The sequence below is a fragment of the Ursus maritimus genome (genome assembly GCF_017311325.1).
Source record: "Ursus maritimus isolate PB19 chromosome X unlocalized genomic scaffold, ASM1731132v1 scaffold_X1, whole genome shotgun sequence".
Lineage (NCBI taxonomy): Eukaryota > Metazoa > Chordata > Mammalia > Carnivora > Ursidae > Ursus > Ursus maritimus.
The window spans coordinates 7,196,854-7,222,980 of NW_024423319.1; the positions used below are offsets into that span (position 1 = coordinate 7,196,854).

Consider the following 26,127-nt stretch of genomic DNA (forward strand, 5'->3'; position numbering starts at 1 on the left):
AGGCAACTACAAAGTGATGTACCTGTGATTTGAACAGAGATCTATCTTTGGTTCTAAGATCTTTGTACTTTCCCCAGACTAGATTACACAGTGCTGTGGCTCCCAGATTTTTCACCCAGATCCTAAATCACCCACCAGTAAGACTTAACAACTAAAGCAGGTAGTACTGGTTTAACCAACACTCAGGTGGAGCAGTGAACATTATAATCCTAAAACAGTCTTTTTGAACCTTTAAACAGAATAGAGAATATTTTCCCAGCCACTCACTTCCATGCCCCTCCCTGCCCCACCCCAACATACATGTACATATATGTCTCCCTTCACCGTGCCAATAATGGCCACAACATCCAAAGAGCTGCTAAGAGATCACTCTATTTGAGAGATATATTCTTGTGGGTCAGTGAAGGTTTCATCGCTCCTTATTGCTGTTTCCATCATAATTAAAAACAGAGATGTCTACTAAGCTGGGTTTCCCCCGTTGTGCTTATGTAATCAAGTTTGTGAATCTACATATAACACTTTGTTTGCATTTATCCTTGTAACATTTCACTTTGCTAGTTTCCTGTGCCATTCCAGCCCACTGAGATATTTTTGGATCCTGATTGTGTTATCTATGTATTAGCTAACCCCATGTAGCTTCATGCCATCACTAGATATTAAAATTATGCCTTCTCTGTCTTCAGTTAAGTCACTGGTAAAAACTTTAGGCAATAAGGGTCAAGTACAAAGCAAACAACTAAAATACTCTCTCCAGGCTGACACTGATATGTTAAGAAAATATTCTTCAGATATGATGGTTAATTAGCTATACATTTATCGAACTATATGATTACTTAGCCAACATTACTTGTCACCTGTTTAAAAAGGATCATAGGGGGGCGCCTGGGTGGCACAGCGGTTAAGCGTCTGCCTTCGGCTCAGGGCGTGATCCCGGCCTTATGGGATCGAGCCCCACGTCAGGCTCCTCCGCTATGAGCCTGTTTCTTCCTCTCCCACTCCCCCTGCTTGTGTTCCCTCTCTCGCTGGCTGTCTCTATCTCTGTCAAATAAATAAATAAAATCTTTAAAAAAAAAAAAAGGATCATAGGAATCTCTGTCAAACACCTTGCTGAGATGTGGGTATGTCGTGTCTGTGCCATTCCCCTGATCTAGCAAAATCAGACACACATACACACACACAAAAAGGAAATGGCTTGGTTTGTTTTGAGCGAGCCCACAGTGGCTCCTAGGAATCATCACGGTGGCTTCTAAAAGCTCACGCTCTCCAAGAATCTAGTCTAGAATTTTACTAAGATGTGATAACTGTCTCCCTGATTTGTGGTTTCCACAATTCAATATCTACCCCTTATGTTTTTTTTTTTTTTTAGAAAAAGAGAGAGAGAGCAAACAAGTGCAGAGGAGGGGCCGAGGGAAAGGGAGACAGAGAAAATCTTAAGCAGGCTCCACGCTCAGCAGCGTGGAGCCCAACACTGGGCTCGATCTCATGACCCTAGAACATGACCTGAGCTGAAATCAAGAGTCAGATGCTTAACAGACTGAGCCACCCAGATGCCCCTCTACCCCTTATTGAAGGTAAGGTTAAAAAATCGGGTCTCTCTCCAGTCTTTTGTGAACTTGACCCTCATTATTTATGACAGACCACAATAGTAATTCTCTTAGCTTTTTTTGGTCTTGTCAACTGCTCGCCAATAATACAGAATAGATTTTACTCTGAAAACTGATATCCTAGCAGAATATGGACTTTGAAGAAAATAATATCCAGATCGACTAATTAAACAAAGACGGTCATACTTTAACCCATTAGGAAACTATCTGACATATTCCAGTGTGTATTAATAATGAGATAAATTTCACTTTGACATTTATTAGAAATCTGCTGGAAATACTCCATTTAACAGTTGCTATGCAAAAATCACTACAGCTGCCATCTAAGACAAGCATATAGTCAGGGATACAGACTTGACTCCGTTATTATTATTTTACACTTTACTAAGTCCTGACACAGAGCCCACACAGAGCACAGAAACATCCCTGGTCACGTGTCAAATAAGTTTCCAGCACAGGGTTAGGTCTCAACCCCAGGCATGCACAAGACCGAGGCCAAACGTTTGGTTGAGCCAACGAACAAAGGACTGCCACCCCGGGGGCAAAAGTGTCTGCTCTGTGTAGACAAGCTAGTTTCATTCGCATTGGATTTTGTCAGAATCCTAATGGCACGGGCAAGGAAAACTGAGACGTGTTGGTCTTTAGCTTCAAAGGAGATACTTCTAAAGGGCTCACTAGTACAAGAACATGGGCCTTCGGACAGGAACATCACCTCCAGTAGGAATAATATCTCCACCAAGCCATTCGCACTCTCCCATTTGGTCCCCCTTTCAACCAACAGTTCGTTTTAGGAGGTGGCTAACGGGGACTGGAAGGCACTCTGTGACCGGCCTTGCGTGTCGTAGGTACTTGGGAGATCCGCTGCATGAATGCTCGAATGAAAAAATGGCTCATCTGGGCTTAAACCTTTAATGTCAGCCTCAAGGGCACCCTGAAATTTTTGTTGTGTTAGCAGTCGGAACCCTCTGTGTAAGGGAAATCTCACTCAGAAGACGGATATGTAAAGCAGATTTTAAAACTGTAGCGGCTCCGGTTAAAATAGGAATGGGGGACTCAGAACAACCCCCACAGCACATCTCCCACATCTCTACTCCCTCTGGAACACAATCTGAATACACGGCCTGAACAACCGAGCTAACTGGCACAGAAGCCCACTGACTAACAGGATGCTAATTTGGCCATTCTGGAAGGAGGGAGGAGGCACTAAGAGAAACTAGTACAGGGGGGCCCAGGAAGGTGGAGGAGCTGAGATCCAGAGCATGAGAGTGAAAGGATGACTGGCTCCTGAACGTGGATGTGGACGGGAGGGAGCCCGAGGCAAACCCTGGGCGGGGAGGAGGAGGGGGAGAGGGGGTGTAGAAGGCCGTGAGCAGGGGCGCCTGGGTGGCACAGCGGTTAAGCGTCTGCCTTCGGCTCAGGGCGTGATCCCGGCGTTGTGGGATCGAGCCCCACGTCAGGCTCCTCTGCTATGAGCCTGCTTCTTCCTCTCCCCCTCCCCCTGCTTGTGTTCCCTCTCTCGCTGGCTGTCTCTATCTCTGTCGAATAAATAAATAAAATCTTTAAAAAAAAAAAAAAAAAAAAAAGAAGGCCGTGAGCGATAGGTCCTGCTGGACTCTGCCTGCTCTGGGTTCAGTGATCCCAGCAGACGAGCCCATCCCCCACCGTGCCAGCACGGGCCACTGCTCCATGGGTTCAGGGAGGCAATGGCCCCAGGGTGTACTTGTTGTGACCAAACACTGGTTAATATCCATAATAAGAGATAAATAATTAGCAAGCTCCTGCCTCATGCTGTTCTGCTTTTGGTTCCAAAGATGAACTGCTGAAGTATGGGCTTCTGCCATGAGCAGGAGCACCGTAGAGGAAACTGTGCCTGCGTGTTTGCAAGCACGTCTTGCCTGACACGGGAGCCTTCGGAACCGCAGCGATGGCACTGCAAGCTACAAATGTGCTCATTTCCCAGGCTCGGCGTCACCGTTCTCTGGCAGTATGACTCTGGACACGTCATTTCCCTCTCTTGCCTTTAATTTTTTCATCTGTAAAACCAGAGGGTTGGACCCTATGACCTAAAGACCCCTGTTAACTATAACCCTGCACTTACGTAACCCTGCCCTTTAGCACAAAAACTGATTTAACATCGAATGTGAGGAGTGCCTTAAATTGAATCTAAATTCAGAAAGAAATTGAGCAGCCGACGTTGAATCCTTTGAATAAACTGATCACCAAAATGTTGTCTATATTCAGTGCCTACTCTAGACATGATAGTATGTTAGGTGCTATAGGAAACAGAGAATTATATGCATGATCTGACTTTAAAGAGCTGACGGTCCAGAGGCAAGATACGTATTCATAAATATAGCCCGGTAAAAAGTTACCTCTGAATTTCTCTAATAGTATTTGAATGTACATTTACTGAAACACCGCTTATAGTAAAGGTTTATGGGGGTAGAGAGCAACCATTTGTAACTATTTATTTTTAAAAAATGTGTTGCAGGGGCCCCTGGGTGGCTCAGTCAGTTGGTTAAGTGTCTATCTTTGGCTCAGGTCATGATCTCAGGGTCCTGGGATCGAGCCCCACATTGGCCTCCCTGCTCAGTGGGGAGTCTGCTTCTCCCTCGCCCTCTGCCCCTCGCCCCCACTCGTGTGTGCAAATGCACTCTCTGTCTCTCAAATAAGTAAATAAAATCTTTAAAAAAATGTGCTGTGCTTGGCCAGGAGGTAAATGTGAATAGAATATGAGACCTTATGGATTTCAGAGATACTTTGGAAATATATCTCTAACTTCGTAAATTTGGTCACCTTTATAGTTTGATTGAGTTCTCTTGTCGTATGTAGAGCTTGTCTTTCCATAGCTGACATATCCAGTACTTCTTTTTTAAAAGATTTTATGTATTTATTTGAGAGAGAGAGAGAGCACAAGTGGGGGGAGGGACAGAGGGACAAGCAGACTCCCTGCTGAACAGGGAACCCACCACAGGGCTTGATCCCAGGACCCTGAGATCATGACCTGAGCCAAAGTCAGACACGTAACCAACTGAGCCACCTGGGTGTACCTCCCCTTTTTAAAAAGATTTTATTTATTTATTTATTTGACAGAGAGAGAGACACAGCGAGAGAGGGAACACAAGCAGGGGGAACAGGAGAGGGAGAAGCAGGCTCCCACTGAGCCGGGGTCCTGATGCAGAACTGGATCGTAGGACCTTGGGATCATGACCTGAGTGGAAGGCAGACACTTAACGACTGAGCTACCCAGGCCCTCCCCCTTTAAAAATTTTATTTGTTTATTTATTTGAGAGAGAGAGTGAGAGTGGGGGGAGAGAGAGGGACAAGCTGAGTCTGCACTGAGCACAGAGCCCAACATGGGGCTCGATCCCAGGACCCTGAGATCATGACCTGAGCTGAAATCAAGAGACAGACACTCATCCAACTGAGCCACCCAGGAGCCCCTGACAGGTCCACTACTTCTAACTAAAACAAAACACTCGAGAGAGTACAATACTGCAGTGAAAAAAGATACCGTATTTCCCTTCATTGCTAAGTCAAGATTATCCCAACACTGCTACCAATAACATTTTGGCCTGCCACTCCTGACTCATCTTCCATTTTTGAGTAATTTCATTTCATATGCAAGGACTAAAATACATGACCCAATTTAAGTACCTTTCATCCTATATTTTCTAAATATAGCAAATAGTTCATTTTCAATAAATTTAATATGAAATACTTGGGAATTCTTCTTGCTGCAGTGTTATTAAACTCTACATAGTAATTAAGATATTAAAAACACATGCTCCCCAAAGCCACCAGACATTGTAATTATTTTTCAGGCTATTAAGCAAAATGACAGAAGATTTTTTAATGATAAATGTGTTTTGGAATGCATCGGCTAATTCCCTTTTACTTCATGAAATAATGTTTAGCTCCACAGAGTCTAGGTCTGGTATTTAAAGACCAACTCACATTGTCCTTTTGTAACTCAGAAGTCATTCATTGGCTCTTGTTAACATGCCATTGTAGCTACTCTGGCTTTCACACACACACACATTCCGGCTCCATATGGAAATGGCCATTCCTAAAGTTCTGCCACGCTATTTGTATGTGAAAAAGTGTGACAGACACTGGGACATAATTCCATTTGGAAAGGCCTTTTATTTAAATTTGCCTCTCAAAAGCTCTCCCCTTTTATTTCGAAATTTTAGATCAATGTTGGCTTTTCTAGCAACCATTGGACTAGGCCAGTGTTTTACGACTCTCACTGTTTTTATTGTGGGAAGACTCTGAAAAAACTTCCTCAGAGTGTTTTCTATCATGCCTGAGATTCATTTCCAGATTTTGTTTTTAAATCACATGCTAAGGAATGTCCTGGGAACTTCTCTGACACTTAACAACTTCACTAATTAACTTATTAAAAATTTTAACTTTCTATTTCAAAAGCCAGCGTCTTTTTCATGATACCGGAGTCATCTGTCAGGCATCTTAAAAATACTTTTCAGGTGTTTATGGAGGAGGGTGGAAATGGAGTTATCCCACTGTCTGTTTTACATGTTAAATTTTCTTTGACCATCTGCCATCATTTTATAAATTCGAAATAGCTAACAGAGAGTTTGTGTACTGTGCCTGACTCAAAGCCATGTCAAGTGTCCCAGTTTCCACACCAGATAGCATGGTGGTTGGTTTTCTAAGAATCTTCTAACTGAGGTTTGGTAGATGACATGCCTATTCTTCCTTTGCTGATGACTTCAGAGCTTCAACCATAGAAATGACTGTATCAGGGACCTGGAGGTTGTTAGACAAATTAAGGGGTTTCTGCTACTTGTACAGCTGCACACCCTTTATGTCTAGATCTTGCTAACCATCACAAGGTCGGCCGTGGCTTCAAAGAAGCAGAAGGCAAGAGCGCACAGACAGAAATCAGTGGCCCTGGATCCTAGGTCTAGACCTCCAACTTCCTATCTGTAGTTCACTTGGCCTTCCCATGCCCTCCTCCGTTTCTTCATCTGGTAAATGGAGGTAATGATGCCTGCTTCTCAGAGCCATTGTGAAAATCAGTTCATCTAATGTACACGAAAGAGCTTTACAAACTGAACCGTACTGCGCCATTATATGGCGGAATTATTATCATTCCTATGGAGTCACGTGGCTAACCTGATCCGAAGACCAGTCACCCATCTGGCCCCGGAGGAGGGAAACTTTAGGGGTGATAAATGCAAAAGTGGTTTTCTCGTTTAATGTTTTCATAGCCTAATGAGAACAAGGCAGCAGGACAGAAGAATTGGGGTGGGGGGGAAGGGCAAGTTGAAGTTCCATCTGCCCAGGCTGGAAGACTGGTGGGAAGAGAACAATCTCTGAAAAGATGAGAGGTTACAAAGTAGAAAGGGGTGACCTGGGAACAGGGTGTTTTAAAAAGAGTGGCAGAGCAGAGAATAAAGTCACAAGACTTGTTCACAAGAGGGTGCTGGGTTAAAGGCTGACCTTGAGCCACAAATCACAGAATCACACGGCTGGAAGGAATCTAAAGAGGCCATCTCGTCCACTCCCCCACCATTCAGTAGGACATTTCAACCATCCCGAACAGATGAGACTCTATCCAACTTTGAATGAAAAGCTCTGACACCAAATGGGCAGGTATTGACCGCTCTGGCTGCAACTGTTTACAACAGGCAGGGAAACAATTTTGGGAATTTCATTTGAACCGGAACTGAAACAGGGAAAAAAAACAAACAGCGAGACTTTCCTTGCGAAGAATAACGGACAGCAGTTCGGGGACCGCTAAATTCACATAACTACACGGCTGCTCTTAAGGAGAGAGAAAATGTCACCAACAGAGCTCGGTCAGAGGGCAAATGGCCCACAGTATCATCTGGGTAAGAATGTAGTGTGATCATTCTTGCTATTTGGGGGGTCTTCTCTCCATGTAGGAGCCTCGGAGCAGAACACTAACAAAAACAAAACGTGTGTGTGTGTGTGTGTGTGTGTGTGTGTGTGTGTGTGTGTGTGTTTTAAAAGCAATTTGGCCTAGCAAATTTCAGAACTGACACTGAGGGCTTAAAGGAGTTCAATTGCTCTGCTAACACAAGACAATAAATCCTCACACAAATTAGAAACTGAAAAGGAAATAAAAAGGTCCTCATTTCCAATCGTGGGAATGTTACACATGAACTCTGGCTTGGAAGGAGGAGGGGAGGCCATTCCACACCTGCAGGCCTTCCCAGGAAAGGGGCCCCGGGCCTGACCCTGAACCCAGCCCCTCAAGGTTACACCATGGGACCGTCAATATGGAAATAATGTTACTTTATCCCCTTAGTGAGTATGTTATTTCCAGTTACTGAAAGGAGGCAGCTGAGAATTTCCACGGAAGAAAGTGAAGAGTTATTTTGGGACATGCTCATAAATGGCCCCGCTGCGGTCCATCTGGATGGACGCACGTGGGCATCCACGCATAGGTAGAGAGAAGGAGGTGGCTCTGCATTTATGGTCATTTACTAGATGCAGCCCCCAGCAAGGGGCCTAGGAACATAGCATTACACTCACTTACATGTGAACTTGGGCAAGTGAAGTTGATCCTCTCCGCCTCCCCCCTTCCAATCACTAAAACTTCAGGTCAATTTAGTCAGGCATTCAGTGAATCCAGATGTTTGGCAGTGTATAGGAAACAACATCTGGATGATTGATCGAATTTTCAACAGAACTCCCTGGATGTTTTGGCAGCATGCCCACTCAGCCTTTGATGGCTCCCTGCCTCAGTTTCCCGAGCTATAAAAAGGGGACAACGATTATATATCACTTACCCTGCAGGGGTCAGGAAGGACTAAATAATGTCCAAAGGTAACAATGAGTTCTTGAAACGATTCTGTGACAGGACTATATCTCATACCTTTCCAGGTTGACTATTTTTCCCACTACAAGCAGTTAGACTTTTAGAACATGAAATCGCTTTGAAATATGGTTAAGTGCTCTACGAACAAGGCTCGTCATCATCTTCTTCTCTGCTGTCATTATCATCATCGTAACGTTCTTCTTTGACTTTCTTAAAATGTCTCACTTTCAGATTGAATCACAGCCCACACAGGAATTTTATTGAAGGTCTGAAAACAAATGTGTTTGGGCCATGTAAAGCAAGACAGATGAGAAAAAGAAGTCACTGTGGGTGTTTGGGGCCCAAGCAATTTTCACAGCTCTACTTAAACAGGTAAAACTGGTCTATCAATGAGAATTAGTCGGTTGCTCAATGGTATTTGTAAGGGAACCAAAAATGTTCACACACACATTCATGGCAGAGGTGGGAGAAAGAAATTGCAACGGTGCCTTTTTCAGCTCTCATAATATACACCTCCCTACCCATGAAGTGGTTTCCCCTTTGTGGCTGGAAGTGAGAGGAGGGGGACGGAAGGAAACAATATGGAGAGCAAAGAGGAGATACATCAAAGGGATGCCCAACCACACAAAACTGGGGGGCAGATTAGATAGCCTGGCAGAAAGTACTGGAATAATGCTCCCTTCCAAACTCAAGTCCTGCCTACACAGGAAATCCTGAATTATAATCGTCCTAACTGCCATTTATTGTCTGTCGGGCATATACGATTATATATATTTGTGTATCTCCGTAAAAATATATAATACATAAAATACATTATATCTGTGATTATATTTAAGCTTTCTATAATGGGGCTATAGATAAATTTCTAATCCTCACAAGAACCTTGTAAGAGGGGTTTTGGTATCTCTCTGTACTAGAGACGAGAAAACTAAAGCTCAGGTCCAGTGACTTGCCCCAAGTTGTATACCTGATAAGAGACACAGCCAAATTCAGACCCAGCTGGATCCAACAGCCCACGTTCCTCCCACGAGCCCACATGGTCTCCCATTGTATGACATCAAGCATTCAATGTCTTCGCTACAAGGCTGTATTTTTAGTGACCACTGGATCCCCTAGAAGCCCACATCAGATATGGTACGGCACTCCCTTCTTCCACCGTGGGGGTCCACCCGCAGGCCTCCGATCTTTCTTATGCCTGCCACTCCCTGGCTTTGTCTTTACCTGCTCATTGGACATGGCAGCCCTCGGCGCGCTTGTCCCCTCTGCGGTGCTTCTTGTCCTGTTCTGGCGCACCTCGGGCCTTTCTCTGCTTGTGCTTCCCCTCCAAGGAAGCTATGAATACAGAGGCTTCGACTTCTTGTGGATCCCAAAGGCCCCGGCACCTGGCCGAGCACATAGTAGGTGTTCCTTCAGGTCCATTGACCAAAGAGATCTGTTGACACTATTCTTCTTGTAGGATTAGGGGCACAGTGATGGAGCCTGAGAGTTCGGCCTCACCCATGTGCATGTATATGTGTGTGTGTTGGGGGGCCTCTAACCAGTTGAGTGGAGCCACTCAGACAGAGCTGGCTAGAGATAATTTGGAAATTACTCGGAGGACAGTGACCGCTGTTGTCCCAGCCTTACACGTCCCTGTGCTCCAAACCCTTCAGAGACGCACGCTGGGGAAATCACACTACATCTAGCTTTGTAGAACCTCGTGAGGTTGTCAATTCACAGAAAGAAGGAACTTTTCGGCAACACCGGCCATGATCATGTGCTCAGCAGCACTAACGACTGTTTATTAAGGGCTCACTGAGTGCAGCGCACTTTACCAGGCACCGGAGGAGTCACTCCCAAGCGTGCTGTAAATACTTTCGCAAAGCCATTTGCAGTGAAATATACCACCATTAGAAAGCCCTTCCAAACATTTTCTAAGAACCACAAAAATGTCACTGCTAACCTTCGTATTAAAAAATAAAACCATGCCAGTGTCTTCATACACAAACCTCTGTCCCTGCATAAGGATTTTAGTTGCATTAAGTTCTTTCTAAGCTACAAATAGAAGTCACTGGTGCCAGGGCCCTCCCACCCATGGATCACAGAGCAGGAACACTGTCACTCTGGTATACGGTGGCACTTTTGGTGGCATTTTTTTAAAAATTGTGGCCGCAAAGCAATCACAAGCAGATGGTACAACTAACTTCTATTTGTGTCCTAGTTACTAAACTCCTCATGAGAGGAAAAACTCTGTGTACAGGTCAAGGGAATCTGTGGGTGTCTCTGTGCATGGCAGTGAGTCAGAAGTTGGCAAGGGTGCCATGAAGCTGGTCTTCTAGTATCTTCCTAGTGGGAGTGAAAGCTGATACACAGCCCCGTTGGAAAGCAATTTGGAAACACGCATTAAAATGCTCATATCCTTTAACCTGATAACACCGACATTTTAAGAAAATGATCTAAGATCGGGAGAAGGCACCATGCATGAAGAGGTAGCTTTATTTATGACGGTAAAAAATATGAAGCAATCTCAATGTCCAGCAAAAGCAAGCTGATTAATTATGATGAATACTTAAAGAAATCTTAGGCAGCCACAAAAAATGATTAATATGAAGACTGGAGACAACATGAAAAAGTGTTTCCAATATAGTGTTAATTTTAAGAACTATAAATCACTTGTGTAGTTCCAATTATGTAACAAGTCTGTGTGAGTGTGGTTTTCTGAACAAATATTAGAAAAGAAGAGCTAAAAATGAAAACAGGTTAGAGTACTGGGATTGTGAGAAATATTTTTTCCTCTATTTTCCAAGCTTTCTCTATTACAATATTATCTTTATAATTTAAAAGTGGGGTGAAGGGGTGCTTGGCTGGCTCAGTTGGAAGAGTGAGTGACTCTTGATCTCAGGGTCATAGGTTCAAGCCCCACGTTGGGTGTAGCGATCACTAAAAAAATAAATAAATAAACTTAAAATAAAAATGGAGTGGAAAAACAAGGGTCAGAAGTCCTTTTTAACAGAAAGAATCTTTTTTTAAGTTTATTTATTTGAGAGAGAGAGGTGTGTGCATGAAATCACAAGTCGGACACTTAACCAACTGAGCCACCCACGCACCCCAACAGTAAGAATCTTTGAAGAAAATGGAGAACGGCTGCCTGTCCGAAAGCCCAAGAACACAACTGGAACAGCAGACACTGTCCATCCCTTATTTTTTTCCCCCATTTCCATTTTTGTTTGGTAGACCACTTACCTGGTTAATGTGCTTCAGTTTGTCAATAATTTGACTGACCACTGGCTCAGGGCCCTTCATTTTCAGCTCATGGAGGTTGAACTGATTTTTCATGCCATTCCTCGCTGCCTTCTGGCTGTATCTGGAAAGGGGAAGGTGAAGAAAAGGTTGGTCACACGAGGGTCCCAAGCATAAGAAAAGCTGACTATACTTGACGACGGTGGTCAAGCTGACCACAAGCTCTCTTCAGCCTTTTAGACCACGGGATGGCCTATGGTGCAAAAGAAAAACCGCTCCACATAGAGTCTATTTGCAATGGAGAACAGTCAACATTCAACAAATATTGATTCAGCATCCTTTTTTTCCCCCCAGGAGTTGGGGATACAACAATGAACAAGACAGACAAAGTCTCCCCTCTTATTGTGTTCTGGATCCAGTGTGGAAGAGTAAGGGCCAATGGCAACTCAGAGTGATTGAGAGCTGTGTCAAGGAGGTCCTGGGTCTTAGGGGAGCACACAGCAGGGACCTTAACTCCAAGTGTGCTTTCTACTCACTGGAAAAAGACCCTTGTATGGTCTTTACCTCTTCCTTCTCCTCCACTTCCTCCTCCCACCATTTCCTGTAGGCCTTGGAGTTGGGTTTCTTTTCAGGAGGCATTCCCAAGCCATGTGCAGTATAAATCTGCCTTTGCCTTACACCCTTCCCCCCCATTACAATAGGATAGTTTGGTTGAGGGCAAATTCTTGCTTCTTTTATTTGTATTTTTAATTACAAAAATAATAATGTTCATTGTAAACAATTTAAACAGCACAGAAATAAAGAAAGCATAAAGTAAAAGTTCCCCTATCATCCTATCCTTCCAAGAGAGAAGCATGACTAACAGTTTGATATGTATTCTTCTAGGGGTTTCCACACACTTTTACTAACACATAATTCTTTTTTTTTTTTAAAGATTTTAATTATTTATTCAACAGGATAGAGACAGCCAGCAAGAGAGGGAACACAAGCAGGGGGAGTGGGAGAGGAAGAAGCAGGCTCATAGCGGAGGAGCCTGATGTGGGGCTTGATCCCATAATGCCGGGATCACGCCCTGAGCCGAAGGCAGACAGACGCTTAACCGCTGTGCCACCCAGGCGCCCCTACTAACACATAATTCTAACTCGAATTGGGAGCATACTAGTCATGCTGATTTGCAACTCTTTAATCATTTAATATGTATCTTGGACATATTTCCATGTCAGAACATAAGTAACCATCTTGCCCTTATTCTACATCATAATTTATTTGTCCAATCCCTGATGAACAATGGAGTTATCTCTAAAAATTTGCTAATCTAAACAATGCTGCAAAGAATATCCTTGTATACCAATCTTCGCACATTTGCGTAAATGGCTATAAAGGATAATTTCCTAGAATTTTGTCACTTCGTATTCCTTTTTTTAAGATTTTATTTATTTATTTATTTGAGAAAGAGAGAGAGAGAGTGCGGGCAAGAGAGAGCACGAGCAGGGGGAGGGGGAGGGGCGGAGGGAGAAGCAGACTCCCTGCTGTGCAGCTCCATCTGAGGACCCTGAGATCAGGACCTGAGCCCAAGGGTGATGCTTAACTGACTGAGCCACGCAGGCACGCCTCACTTCGTAATCCCAAATTATGACATGCAGTAAATAATTAATAGTACTGTATTTTTGTACAAGGCAGTTTCTTATCATTCAGCTTACTTGAGCTTCTCAACCACACTGTGACAAGCGTAGGGTAGACATCTCTATTATTTATTACCAAAAATTCCACAACTTCAGAAGATATTGATGTGGGTTTGTTAGGTGTTCCCTTCCATGATAGAATGTATCTGCCAATATTCAGGGCATGCTTTGGAAAAGACGTGTGGTAGCAGAGGAGGTCAGGAAATCTAGTTCTGACTTGCATAATTTAAAGTCATCCTATGAAAAGGAATATATTTTTAAAAATAATCCCTACATCCAACATGGGGCTCGAACTCACAACCCTGAGATCAAGAGTCGCAGGCTCCTCTGACTGAGCCAGCCAGGCACCCCATGAAAAGGAAAATATTTTGTAGTAAAGTTGAAGAGAATATTTGATTGCATTTCTTCTGAAATGATAGCCTAACATATTCCGCTTATTTAACTTTGAAGATTAGCGAATACACAGATCACGAACCAGCAAACACCAATGGCCTTTGGGGCTATATTCAAGAAACGCAAAGCCGCATTCTTTATTGATATATCTTGTGGCAATCAGCTTACTAGCCTCCTCTTTTATGTTCATATAATGCTGTTTAAATACCATCTCCCTCCTGATGATACCAGCAACCTCATCGTGTCTTTCTTTGTACCTACTGACGCCTGAAGCAGAGACCCTATTCACAGATAAAGAAGTAAGGCTTATTCTAAGTCTTCTGGAATGAACTTCAGGAATGTGTCCCCAGAGACGTTTCCGTGCGCTTTTTCATATCGAAGCTTGCCGGCCACTTTTATGTCTGTTCCTACAAAACAAACGTCTTCCTGAAGACTATGATCCTTATTGGAATAGTGTAAAGACATCTGCCAACGTAGCGATTTTGCCCTATAGTCCCTCTTCCAAATCACCTATAAATATTAAATCAAATTAGTCCCCCAGCTGATCCCTTGCAGCCCTACTGTATTCTTTCCCGCCATCTGGAAAAGTGTCCCTTTTGCTCTATTTTTTTTGTTTATTATCTCCAATATAAGGATCAGGAGCCAGGACAAAACACTGCTCTCCACTCCCATGGTGACTCAATTTTTTAAAAACAGCTTTGGGTTGAAAAGCTTGCCAAACTTTTTGAAAGTTGAAATAGCATCCACTGTTCCGCTCTATCCCCGTGCTATTTAAATCCTCAAAGGACTTCAGCAAATTAAGCATGGTTTCTGGTTACAGAAGTGTTAGGAAGAGCTGGCCTGTGGCTTCGACCTAAAACTTGCCTTTATTTTCTGTATTCCGCAAAGCAGAGACCCAAAGTACTGAGCCAACTGATTCCCACAGCTGCTAAATTTTCATGGCACTGTTTTAAAACGTTGCGATCTCTTTAGATGTCTCAATACCTCCCCCACACCCTGATCAGTTCTGTTTCCCACCTCTCTACCCTGACAAAATACAGAATGGAATCTTAAAAGCCATGAATGCTAAATGGAATATCATGCAGACGTGAAAAGGACGAAGTTGATCTCTATGTGTTGACACAGGGCCAAATCCAGGATACACTGTTGCAGATACGAGCAGTGGTCAAGACTGTACGGTGTGATTCCATTTGGGGTAAAAACAGGTCTGCAGATGCATGACTCTCCTGTACTTTATATGTGTCCAGATAGACGCAGAACATTTTTAAGAAATGGAAATAGCAGTTATATCTGGTGAGCAAGGGGAGATGTTAGGGAACTCTTAATTTGATTTTATGTTCTTCCATATCTTGTACATTTTTACGTCTTTATAATAATTTAAAGTTTAACGAGTGAAGTTTTATATAGTAGTTAATTTTCTTAAAGGCAAAAGAGAAAACAAAAGGAAGGGAAAGGGAAATTAAAAGCAGGGCCTGTGGGAAATCCTTCTTCTTGGTAAGAGTTATGGTGGCCATTACTAGCAGCACAGCTCGAAGGTGACTTCTTAGGACAGAATGCGTATTGACAGAACGCAATATATATGATGTCACCCCAGACCGCCTTCAAACCTCAGATGCTTATCGTCACGTCGCCAACTCTGCTTCGTTAGGCGAAACCCAGCCTATATGTTTTGTACTCTTCAGGGCGGTAACGCCAACCCACCTACCTCAAAAGGACGGTAGACCAGCAAGGCTGTGAACATGAATGCACATTCGTACGAGCACCTTCTCTCACAAGGAGGCAAATAAGTCATTCAAGGGCTCTCTCGCTTTCTCTGTGGGTGCCTAAAGCCCCTTCCTGAAAGCGCTGAGGGCATCCCTGAGCCACTCTGACGTATCCTGACCTGTTGGCCTTGTGTGTAACTGTATTGTGGGGAGCGCCCCGAGTTGTTCGTGTTCCTCTTACGTGCATTCCGTTCACCAGCCCATAAAATCTGGGAGGTCTCTGAAGGCAGAGGCTTGGTTAGTTCTCTTTTGTACGACCCAGAGCACCTTATGGCACTTACAGTAACAAGAGCTGTCAGTATCGAGTGCTTTCTTGGTGCCAGATACTGTTTGAAGCTCTAAGAAGAAAAGACATGCAGCATCTCACAGACTTCTCCAAACAACCCAATGAGATAGACACTATTATTATCATCAGCCCTTTTCACAGATGAGGAAATAGAGGTACAGAGAGGTGAAGTCACTTGCCCAAAGTCACACAGTAAGTTGATACCAAAGCTGGAGTTTGAAACCTTGTGAGTCCATCTCTAGCTGCCTGTGTTCTTTTCTTTTAAGGTTTCCTTTTTCAAGGCATCTCTACACCCTATGTGGGGCTCGAACTCACAACCCCAAGATCAGGAGTTGCATGGTCCACCCACAGAGCCGGCCAGGCGCCCCTAGCTGCCTCTGTTCTTAACCGCTATGCTGCTATTGCTTCCTTAGAAATCGTCCAGACCGACTAGGTATTTGCCATTTCCTCACCGCACTGCTCCCCATAGGAGACAATTCACAAGCTCCCTGTAACGGTCCCCAAGGCTCGGCACAGGGCACGCAACAGCGGTTCTCCTCACCTACTCAGCAAATTCCTGGGCTTGCCCTTTAAAACCCTCAGGGAGAGCCCCGTGTATGGAGTTTCTTCTCCCAAACATAGATCCAACAGTATTGCTATTCAGGGAAATATTTGCGTTCTTGGGAGATACGGTATTGAGGTCAGAGAAATAAATAATCCACCACACCACCGCCACCACGCCACTAGACAAGCACCAAAGGCGATCTGAAAATTTCTAAGGACAATAGGAAAAGGAATGCAGGAGAATGTTGTGTTTAATGCGTCTCTGCCTTCGTCCCCTTGGCTATCGCAATGTGGCAGATGTGATGTGCCCCCTCGGGGAATTTTATGAACATGCACGCTCCGCTTCAAGCCCCGGGGGGACTCTGTTAGGGGTGTCTCCGTAGTTTTTGCATTAATTAAGTCAGCATTTCATTTCCACTGGCTCCCTGTGTTCCACGGGCGTGTAGGGGTCATGAGAGGCTCTGAACGAGGACAAGCCATCACAGCACGACCCTTGTCCACAGACTGCCCAGAGCGCCAGGAACGGGGACACTTCTGGCCACGGAGGGTCGTAATGATGAGTTATCTACTTAGTGACACTCATCTCTAATTAGATTAATTGTCCTCTCTCAGGAATTCTTCTTTCCTAAAGCTTTGACATGGTTCTGGCAATGAATACCAAGCAGCGGAGGAAGAAAAATGAATAGAGAGAAGTTCCTATCTCCAGAATTTCAAGTTTGCTTAACTGGATATGTTACATGTGATCTAAGAAGTGTCACCTTTAAGTATTACATGCGGTGTCTTTGCCTTTTTCCATCCACTCTGGGATCTGCTTAGCCCAAAAATGACTGCCATAATGCCAAGAAATCCCTACTTGTGAAGTGAAAAGGGGGTCATGCTTCTGTTCAGGCAGATTGGTCAAGGCTGGGGGAGGAGGGGGGTATCGGTGCAAAAGCCATAAAGAGAAAAGGAACCTAATTAAAACAGGACATCTGGGCATGCTTGTCTTGGGACAGTCGAAGCAAAGAGAGCACTTGTAGAAGAGGAATAGAGTCAAACAAGCGTAAAATGGGCGATCTTTTCTTCCCATTTCTGTGCTGGCTGAGGCAGCAAGGGTGTAGCGGAAAGAAATCAATGAACTCAAATGTAGAAATCGCTAGAAACGGAAACACCCTTAGGAGATCATCTCGCCCAATGCACTCCTTGCTAGGTGAAGAAACTGAGACCCAGAGAGGGGCTTTTCTACCAGCACAAGTTGTTAGTATCACAATCGCCCCTTTAGAAGAAAGTCTGTTCTTTAAAAGGTCCCTTAAATGCACCCTGCTGATTTCCAACATTGCTAGCCCGGATATAAGGCAGGGGGACTGCTAGAAAATTCACTTTCCTTCTTCCCCTAGGCATTAGAATGGTGGCAAGTGTTTGAGAGCAAGTCTTAGAAGGACTAACTTCCCCCCCAACCCCCAAATATGTGATTTTACTAAAGTTAAATTTGCTGCCAGGTTAGACGGAGACGCTAAGTTACAGAGCTCACATTCTCAGAGCGCCATCTTATGGAAATACTGCAGTATTGCATGCAGCCCCTGATTTATCAGCTCGTTTCTTTGGAAAGTGCTCCAGCCACAATAATCACTGTGGAAAAATGGGATAATTGAAAGAGTATAAATAGCTTTAAAAACAAACCAGAACACAGGGTAGAAAAACCATCTTGTTAAGAGGCCTAAAAAATGTTCTTTCTATCCAAGATGCAGTCTTAATTTCCATAAATGAACAGAAAAATAAAGCAAAGGTGAAAATAGCTGAGTTCTGTAAATGCATTTAATAAAGATAGCAACAATTTGCTTCTTATTTATTTATGCACATATTTAAAGGAAAATCTTTTCCATATTTGTCAGCACAGCAGTACCACTTGAGAGCAAATTTCAACCAGGAGAGTGCCAGAAACATATATCTACCATACTCCGAGAAGCCCCTCTGTTCTCAAACAACAGCCTTTCAGAAATTAATTATGAATACATTTCAACAGCCAGGAAGTAAAAGCTAGAGAAGAAACCGGAGAGATGTAGATCCATTTTTATCTCATTTAGTGGGCATTAGCTATATAAGGGAATATTTGTATTAGAATCTGTTTTTCACCTAGTTTCAAAGCTCCCCGTGAGGGGTGGGGGGGGGACTGAAAGATTGGTCTTGGAATATACTCAAGAAGTCATTTAAACCTAGAGAAGCAGAGAATATTTTCCAGATGGTGAGGAAAGTGTGAGAAGTTGAAAATCACCCGCCATGGGGAGGAGAGTCTGGTTGTGGGGAGCAGCCCCCCACCGAGAAGGAAACGCAGAGAGAAAAGGCTGATGATGAGGGGATCACCCGAACATTGGTGCAAGGAAGAAACTCTGCAGAGGAACCTCGAGGTAGGGAGAGAGAAAAGTAAATAAGGAAGCCGAAGTGAGACTGCGGGCTAGGCAGAGCCCGGGGTGTGGGAAGGCCGGTGAGGACTGCCTTCTGGGCTTGGAGCCCGACCACCAGCAGCCCGGATGCCAGGCCCTGGCGCAGGGTTCTCTGGGGGGGGTGTCCTTGAGGGAGGACATATCAAGGAGGAGAGGACTTCGACCCAGTTTCACTCTTACAAAACCAGAAAGAACTATGTAATTCAGAAGCTCGGGAACCGGGGGTGGGGCTGTCACAGGACAGCGTGTGCGGTGGGGATTTATTATTCAATCACCCCGAACTCATTTATCAAGTCCTTCTAGACCAGAGAACTAGCCCAGAAAACCAGATGTTTTCTCGTCCCACTGGAGTTGAGCCAAAAGGAAATGATCTTTACCTGTTTTTCAGTTAGGTTTTTTTTTTCCCAGTTAGATTTTAACTCATGGGAATGAATATCGGGGTTGGAAAGAACCCTCGAAATCATTTAGTCCGATGCCCTCCACTTACAGATGGGCAGCCTGGGGCCCAGAGAGGCCAAGCGTCCCTGCAGCTGTGACTTGCACAGGGCTGTATCGCTCCCCAACAGAAGAGCCGAGAAAGGAGTCAGAGAACGGGTCACCGACCTCCACAGCCCGTGACGGCATTGTGGCAAAGCAATGGATGGTCAAAATGGTGATCAGGAATTAGTTTGTGAAATTCTGTTTAGTAGACGAAGTTTACCAAGACCACGAGTACATCCCACAGTTTAGAAAGGCCGCGTCACGTGGCCGAAGGAGCACCAGCGTTGTCATCGAGACGGAGGTTCCCAAGCTAGTTTCCACCACTCCCTGTGTGCCTTTTGACAAATCATGAAACCCCCGCTGGGCTGGAGTTTCCTCATCTGTAAAATGGGGATGATGCCACCTGCCTTGTTAGGAGGACGAATCGATAGCCTGAAAGCTAGTAAACTGGGACAACATAGGCAATGTGCTGAGAACAGTGCCCAGCACACCCAGATGAGGGCCGCTCTTACCATGCGAACGCACTGAACATGGTGTCGACATGCGGTCAGTGTACAATAAACATTATTCGAAAAGGATTTCCGGAGGGAGGATGAAGAAAGTCAGGGGAAGCTTCAGATTGGCTCACCCCCGCGCTGAAGACACCCAAAGAAATGGAAGCGTCTAGGTTGTAAGGACACCCCAGCTAAGGTCCAAGTCCAAGCAGGGCCACCGATGGTGTAGGATTAGGGAGGAGTGAGCAAGGCCAAAAGCAGCCAACGCTTTCTTTCGGATTGTGATTGAGCAGTGACGTGTGCGTGGCTAGCTTCCAGGGGACAGGGCCTCTGGGGGGAGGGGGAAGGGGGACTTAACCGGACAGGACTTCAAATTGTTCAAACTTAATTGTCATCCGCTGAAGAACAAATCATTTCCTGAGGCCCAGGGCAGTGACCAACTTGGGGTGTCAGAAGCCCAACCCACTCACTTGTCCCCCCGCGTTTCACATTGCTCCTCTCTGTGACCCAAAACTGTCCGCTCCCACTTTGCAGGGGTGTCACAAGTCATGAACTCAGCGGCTCCTGAAAACACCCACACGCTATTTCAAATCACTCTCCTGAGGACACCGCTGTGTCCGTCTCTGCTCTCCGTGGGGTCCGCAACAAACAGCCATTCTTCAACGCAGTGATCTGCAAAATGAAGGCTGGGACCCTCAAAGTCGACCTACAGTCACACTTCGCTGACCAGTCTGAGAGGCAAGCACGTCTGGGTTAGGGGAAAGGGGGGCTTCTTTTCTTCCCTCGTGTTGTGTTTCAAGCATGTGCAGTAACAAAGGGAAACGTCCTCGGTGTTGCTTCGGGTGTCCCACTGAACCTTATTAATGACCCCCCAAAGATCATGAGGGGAGGACACACTGCGCTCCCGTGAATAGGAACCGCCGACATACTTGAAAGGAAAGCTCACTATTCCTGTCACTGTTTGCCTGTCAGTTCCTCTTGTCTTGGCCACACTCATGTGCAGGCCTCAAAGCCTTCAATGTACAGGATTAGGCCTACCCAGATCCTGAGCCAGTGGTGACAAAGGCAGGAAGGCGATCACTTCGCTGACTGGCCTGTCAGGCCCCAGGCTGTGGAATTAGTCTTGCACCTCAATGCCGGTCTTTCTTGTTTGGGGAGGGAACCCCAGAGGTTCAGGCATGACTTCCTCTTGCCAGCTAGATTTCCCTGGGCTGTGCCACCTGAACTCTGTCCTGGTTTCCTTGTCTGTCTTTGTCTCTGGGTCAGTCCTCTGCTTCACCCCGTGTCTGGCATACAGTAGGCAGTCCATAAATGCCTGTTGAACTGAACGGAGACTGACCGCCTCACCCAAAGTTCAGGTTGTATGGGGGAGACTCTAACCTTCCCTGCCCAGGTCTTGTCAGCTGTCTCCCCTCTGGGGCCTCCTCCCATCCCCCAATCTGCAGCCACGGAGAACCTGCCTTACGCTGGACTTCTGTCTGTCCGGGCCTTGCCAGGAAAACCGGCCACTGTGTCCCGCCCCCTAGATGGCACCACTTTGGAAACGAATGCCTACCTGGAGAAAGGCAGGGTTCCTTCCCTGGGCCCCAGTGAATATCATTATTTAGGTGGTGGGTCACTTCCCACCTGGGCCAGCCAGACGGGTGAGTTTCCACAGCCCAAGCGCCACTCCTTCCAGCCTCTGCCCCATCCCCCATGGACCAGGCAGTGCGCGTCCACGCCAAGCCCAGCCATCATACACACCACTAGCAAATCAATCCTTCTCCGCGTGTAAACTTCAGTTCGCTTCTGAGTCTAAATTAATGTGATTCTACTGCTGAGAAAACCCATCTTCCGATATACCTGTTATATTTCCTATGGTCAAGGCAGTAACTTGGAAAGTTTCAGGGGTGTCTGGCTGGCTCAGTCAGGAGAGCATGAGACTCTTGATCTTGGGGTTATAAGTTTGAGCCCCACATTGGGTGTAGAGATTATTTAAAAAAAAAAAAAGTTTCAAATCTGATGGCGAAGTTTCTAGGTTCTCGGTTCTGGGCATCAGAGAAAGGATTTGCCATCTTCCATCAGTAACAGAATGCAAGTGCTGTCTACTCAACACTTCCCTGTGAAGCATCTACATAGCCCCGAGCTCAGCCACAACCCCCCCCCCGCCCCCCGGTAGCTGGAGGTCCCGAATTTTCCAATGTTCTGGTCCACTATCTCTAATCTGGACTTCCCATGAAGCCCAGATCCTGCTTTTGGCTGTGGCAAACCTGGTCCTCAGCAAATGAAATCTTTGCCTGGTGACCGTGTTGGATTTCCCAGCAAATCTGTGACCTAGAGTGTAAAGCTCTACTTCTTCCTGCCCCACCTACACACACGCCAGCCTCCGTCGAGACGCCCAGCGTGCTTGGCAGAGGGTGCCGCGGGGGCTGATGGGAGGTCAAAGGAACCCCCCCCCAAGAATACAGTGACTCGGCGTTAGACTTGCCCAAGGACACTGAAAAGTCTTGTCTGCAGAGAGTGCAATGGCTCCTTCTGCTGTCTTCTTCCTTTAAAAGCATTCCCCGAGCCCCCGAATCCAGGCTGCAGTCAGAGCCCCGGGCTGGCAGGAGGAAGCACAGTCCGTAGGTCTGCTTGATGGAAGACGGTGGCACTGGTGCCCCCCGGGCAGGGGAGCTAGAACAGAGCCCCTGAGCACAGGGAAAAGGGCCTACCATTTGCCAGCGTCCGACGATCAGAAGAGCTGTGCCCTGGGCAGATCCAAGCCAGGCACTGCCACTCTCTGCTTGCCAGCAATAAAATAAAACCACACAATCACAGAGGAGAGGAAAGGTGAACGGGAGTGTAAACCACCCCCACTCCGACCGCCCCGGTGGCTGCAGGTGCCGTCAGCGCCTTGACTCTTTGCACCTGCCCGCCTGCTGGAACAAGCGGCCCATTGTGTGAGGCTGGACGCACAGAGGTACCACGCAAACGAGAGGGGACTCTCCTGACCATAAAGTCGATGGCATTCCAGGAACACTTTACTAAGCCAAATAAAAGTGACTGTAAAGCACTTGGTAAACTATAAAACGGCTACATAAATAGTTCATAAAAGCTCACGGCAATGCACACAAGGACAACTAGGTCAAAACTTAGCCTAGCTCTCTAGCCCGGAGGGTCTCGGAGAGAGCGAAAATTGTCTCCCTCCTGCCGGTTGGCTCGGCCACTTTGTATTCCTCTGCTCTTACCTGCCCTTCAGCCCTCGGCACTTCTCTCGATGGAGCTCCCCCCTCACTGATATATCTCTGTGCTTAGAGGGCTTCTCATTTCAATTCCAGGTGGTTGTGTCAAAGACCATTTGGAGCAACAGACAGTGAATTCCATTTCTCTTGCTCAGAAGCCCCTTTGGGGTTATGTGGTACTATGGCGGGAAACATTTTCTTTAAGGTTTAATTATATGAATTTCACCCCAAATTCTCCAATATCAGAAACTGAGAACAACTCCGACAACATCTCACACAGCCACCCCACCTGCTTCCCTGCAGCCCCAGAGATACCCAGAGGAGTCAGACAAAGAGTTCATTGCCATCCTAAGGAGAGTGCTTATACCCGGGGGCTCCTTTTGAAGCGCTCTCACTTTGGTCTGTTTGGGAAGCCATCAGGGAAAGAACTGGAAATTCCCAGTCATCAAGACGGCTTGATGGCTTTCCTCCTTGTTTCTGACTCCCTCCCCCTCAAATATCCTTGTCATAGGATCTCAGAGCCTGTTAGAACTGGAAAGAGCTTTCAAGGTCACTCTGTCCAGCTCCTTCATTTTATAAATAAAATAAAAAGCTGAAGGGCTGTGACTTGTCCAAGGTTGCACACCGGGTCATGGTAGACCTAGGAGCTAGGCTGGATGGACTTCCAGCATTGGGTTAAGAGGGTCTCTTCTTACAAGGGCTCCCGAGCTCCAGAGGGGATACACCGGTGATGGCTTTACTACAGGAGCCATGTGTGTAGACATCGCGTGGAGGGGGCTAACCTCGGAGGCAGACAGGGATTTGAGAAGCAGGGCAGTGTCGTGAGTAGAGGGGCACAGACTACCTGAGCCTGGATCCCATCCCCCCAGTGCTGCGGCCTTTGGGTAGCTAGCCTCATCAGTAGAATGAGGGTAATAATAAACATCCAGCTCGGAAGGCCACTGTGAAGACAGCTCAGTTAACGCCCACGAGGTGCCTAGCACAGTGCCGGGCACATGGGAAGCACCACAGACATGCTAGCTATGAACGAGCTTTAACCACTGCTGCTGTCTCAGTCCTACTTTCTGAAGTTTGGCCACAGCCTCAGATAGGTTTTGGGGGGCACAGGGAAGACAGACGGGATCAACATGTTTCAGGGAGGAAATGGTAAGAGAAGTTCCAAAGTGAAGGCGGAATGACCAACAGAATGGGTGAGCGGCAGGTGGCCCAGCCCGCCTTCATCCCTCCAGTGGAAACCCCCTACGACTGCACCTTTCCTCCACACTTAGGGGCGTCCCGAGGCAGTAGGTGACCCGCTGTCTCGCTTTGCCAGGGACTGAGGACTCAGAACCTTCTGTGCCCAAAAGGAGAAGTCTCGGGCAAACTGGGACAAGTGGATCCCTGTAGGGGCCACAGCGTGTTTGCTGTTTGGGACTACTATTTGTTAGGGCCAGAGTGCAGAGGACTGCTGCTAGATGCTATCCACTGGCATTGGCAAAAGCTGGGTTACCCAGAAGCCATGTGTAGCGATTTTTTAAAAGACTTTATTTATTTACTTGTTTTGGACAGAGGGAGGGAGAAAGAGAGAGAGTGAGTGGGGGGAGGGGCAGAGGGGGAGAGAGTCTGTGCTGAGCGCGGAGCCCAAGGCAGGGCTCGATCTCACGACCTTGAGATCGGGACCTGAGCCAAAATCAAGAGTCAGAGGCTTAACCGACAGAGCCGCCCAGGTGCCCCATGGGTAGCCATTTTTAATGGGACTTTTCTCCTATCTATGAAGGGAGGGGAAAAAGCATTTCTTAAATAAAAGGATTTCAGCAGGGGAACCTTAGCCTATTTGAGGATGACGGTCTTTAGCAGGACGTTTACCCAGTAATAGGCTCATTATCACGGATTCTTATTTGTTTGCTTTGATTCGCTGATGCAGGCTATCTTTCTCTAGGTTCTATTCCCAGGGCTGTTATTACATGTGTTTGAAAGTAATAAAACTACATTTATTGTAAAATGGCTGTCACTCAGACTGTTCATTAATTTAAACCGATGCTACCAATCCCTCCAAGTATTTTCTTATCCGGGGCCAACAGGTTTCTTCAGCACCATGGACTGACCTGTTTAAAAACAGAATTCTGTGGGGATAGGTGGATTTATTTCAAGAAAAAAAAAATTAAAGGTAATGTCTCTGGAAAGATGCACAGAGAGAGAGAGAGAGAAGACACCCAGGAAGCTGCTAGAGCATTTGTAAGGAGAGCCTGGTCGTGCTGTGTTAATTAGCCAACACACAGTTCCATTGATTCAGGGCAGAACCTCCCGCCATATTTGGTCTATTTTTTTCTACATTAATACTTAGTAAATGCAGGGTGCTTCATAATTTTCAAAGATATTTCAAATGCATTTTCTTATTGGAGGCTCGCAGCAACCCCGCAGAGGTAGTAAGGAGGAGGCATTCATTTCACCATTTCACAGGAGAAGACAAAACCCAGAGAGTTGAGCCGCGCACCCAGAGGCGCACAGGGATAGCACGGGGGAGCCAGGTCTAGAACTCAGGTTTGTTTAGCCACGAGAATGTTCATCGATTCACCCACTGAATTCAAGAAGCACGTTTGGAGAGGTTACTCTGTGGCAGGGGCAGCTAAGCAATGAGGATATGCAGGGAGAAGGAGCTAGTAATGACAGACATGTGTGAAAATCCCAACACACGGTAACTGCGGCCACCCTAGAGGGGCACCCAGGTGCTGAGGGGTCCTAAACCCAGACTAGGGCAGGGGGCAGGAGGATTCAGGCTTCTCAGTAGAGATGCCATTGAGTTAAGGATAGGTAGGGGTAAGCCAGTCCAACAGCTCTTTTTCTGGCCCCTTCTAGAATAGTCCTTGGCTTCACCCTCTCTAGTAGTAGTTGGAGATTGAGTGTTCGGCCTGAGTTCTTGTGGAGCACAACCCTCCTACCTGTCCCTCCGATCCAAAGCTGATGTACCCCAACCTCGGGTGAGGACAGCTGAGTCTGGCTCGTGTGGAACAGAGACACCTCCCAGCTCTGGGCCCGAAGCTGTGCAAATGAGGGGCTCGAACCAGGCAAGAGTTAACGGTTTGGGTGGTTTTTAAGATCACCTGATGTGGGGATCACTAAAATATGAGGGGGCAAAGAGTAGGAAGCTCCCGGGACACTGGAGCCACCAACTAGCATGTTTCCTTCATGGGGAAATGCAACTTCATTATAAAGGCGACAAAGTCAAGGATCAAAGCCATGCTCATGT

At 46.1% G+C, this 26,127-nt stretch overlaps 1 protein-coding gene across 1 annotated transcript in view; it reads right to left on the minus strand.

Annotated features, from left to right (window-relative positions):
- Positions 1-26,127, minus strand: part of GPC3 (glypican 3) — a 417,949-nt gene that overhangs the window by 92,707 nt on the left and 299,115 nt on the right. The window contains exon 6 of the mRNA XM_040627476.1: positions 11,641-11,761. Coding sequence (XP_040483410.1) covers positions 11,641-11,761 — 121 coding nt within the window. The remainder of the gene's footprint in view (positions 1-11,640; positions 11,762-26,127) is intronic.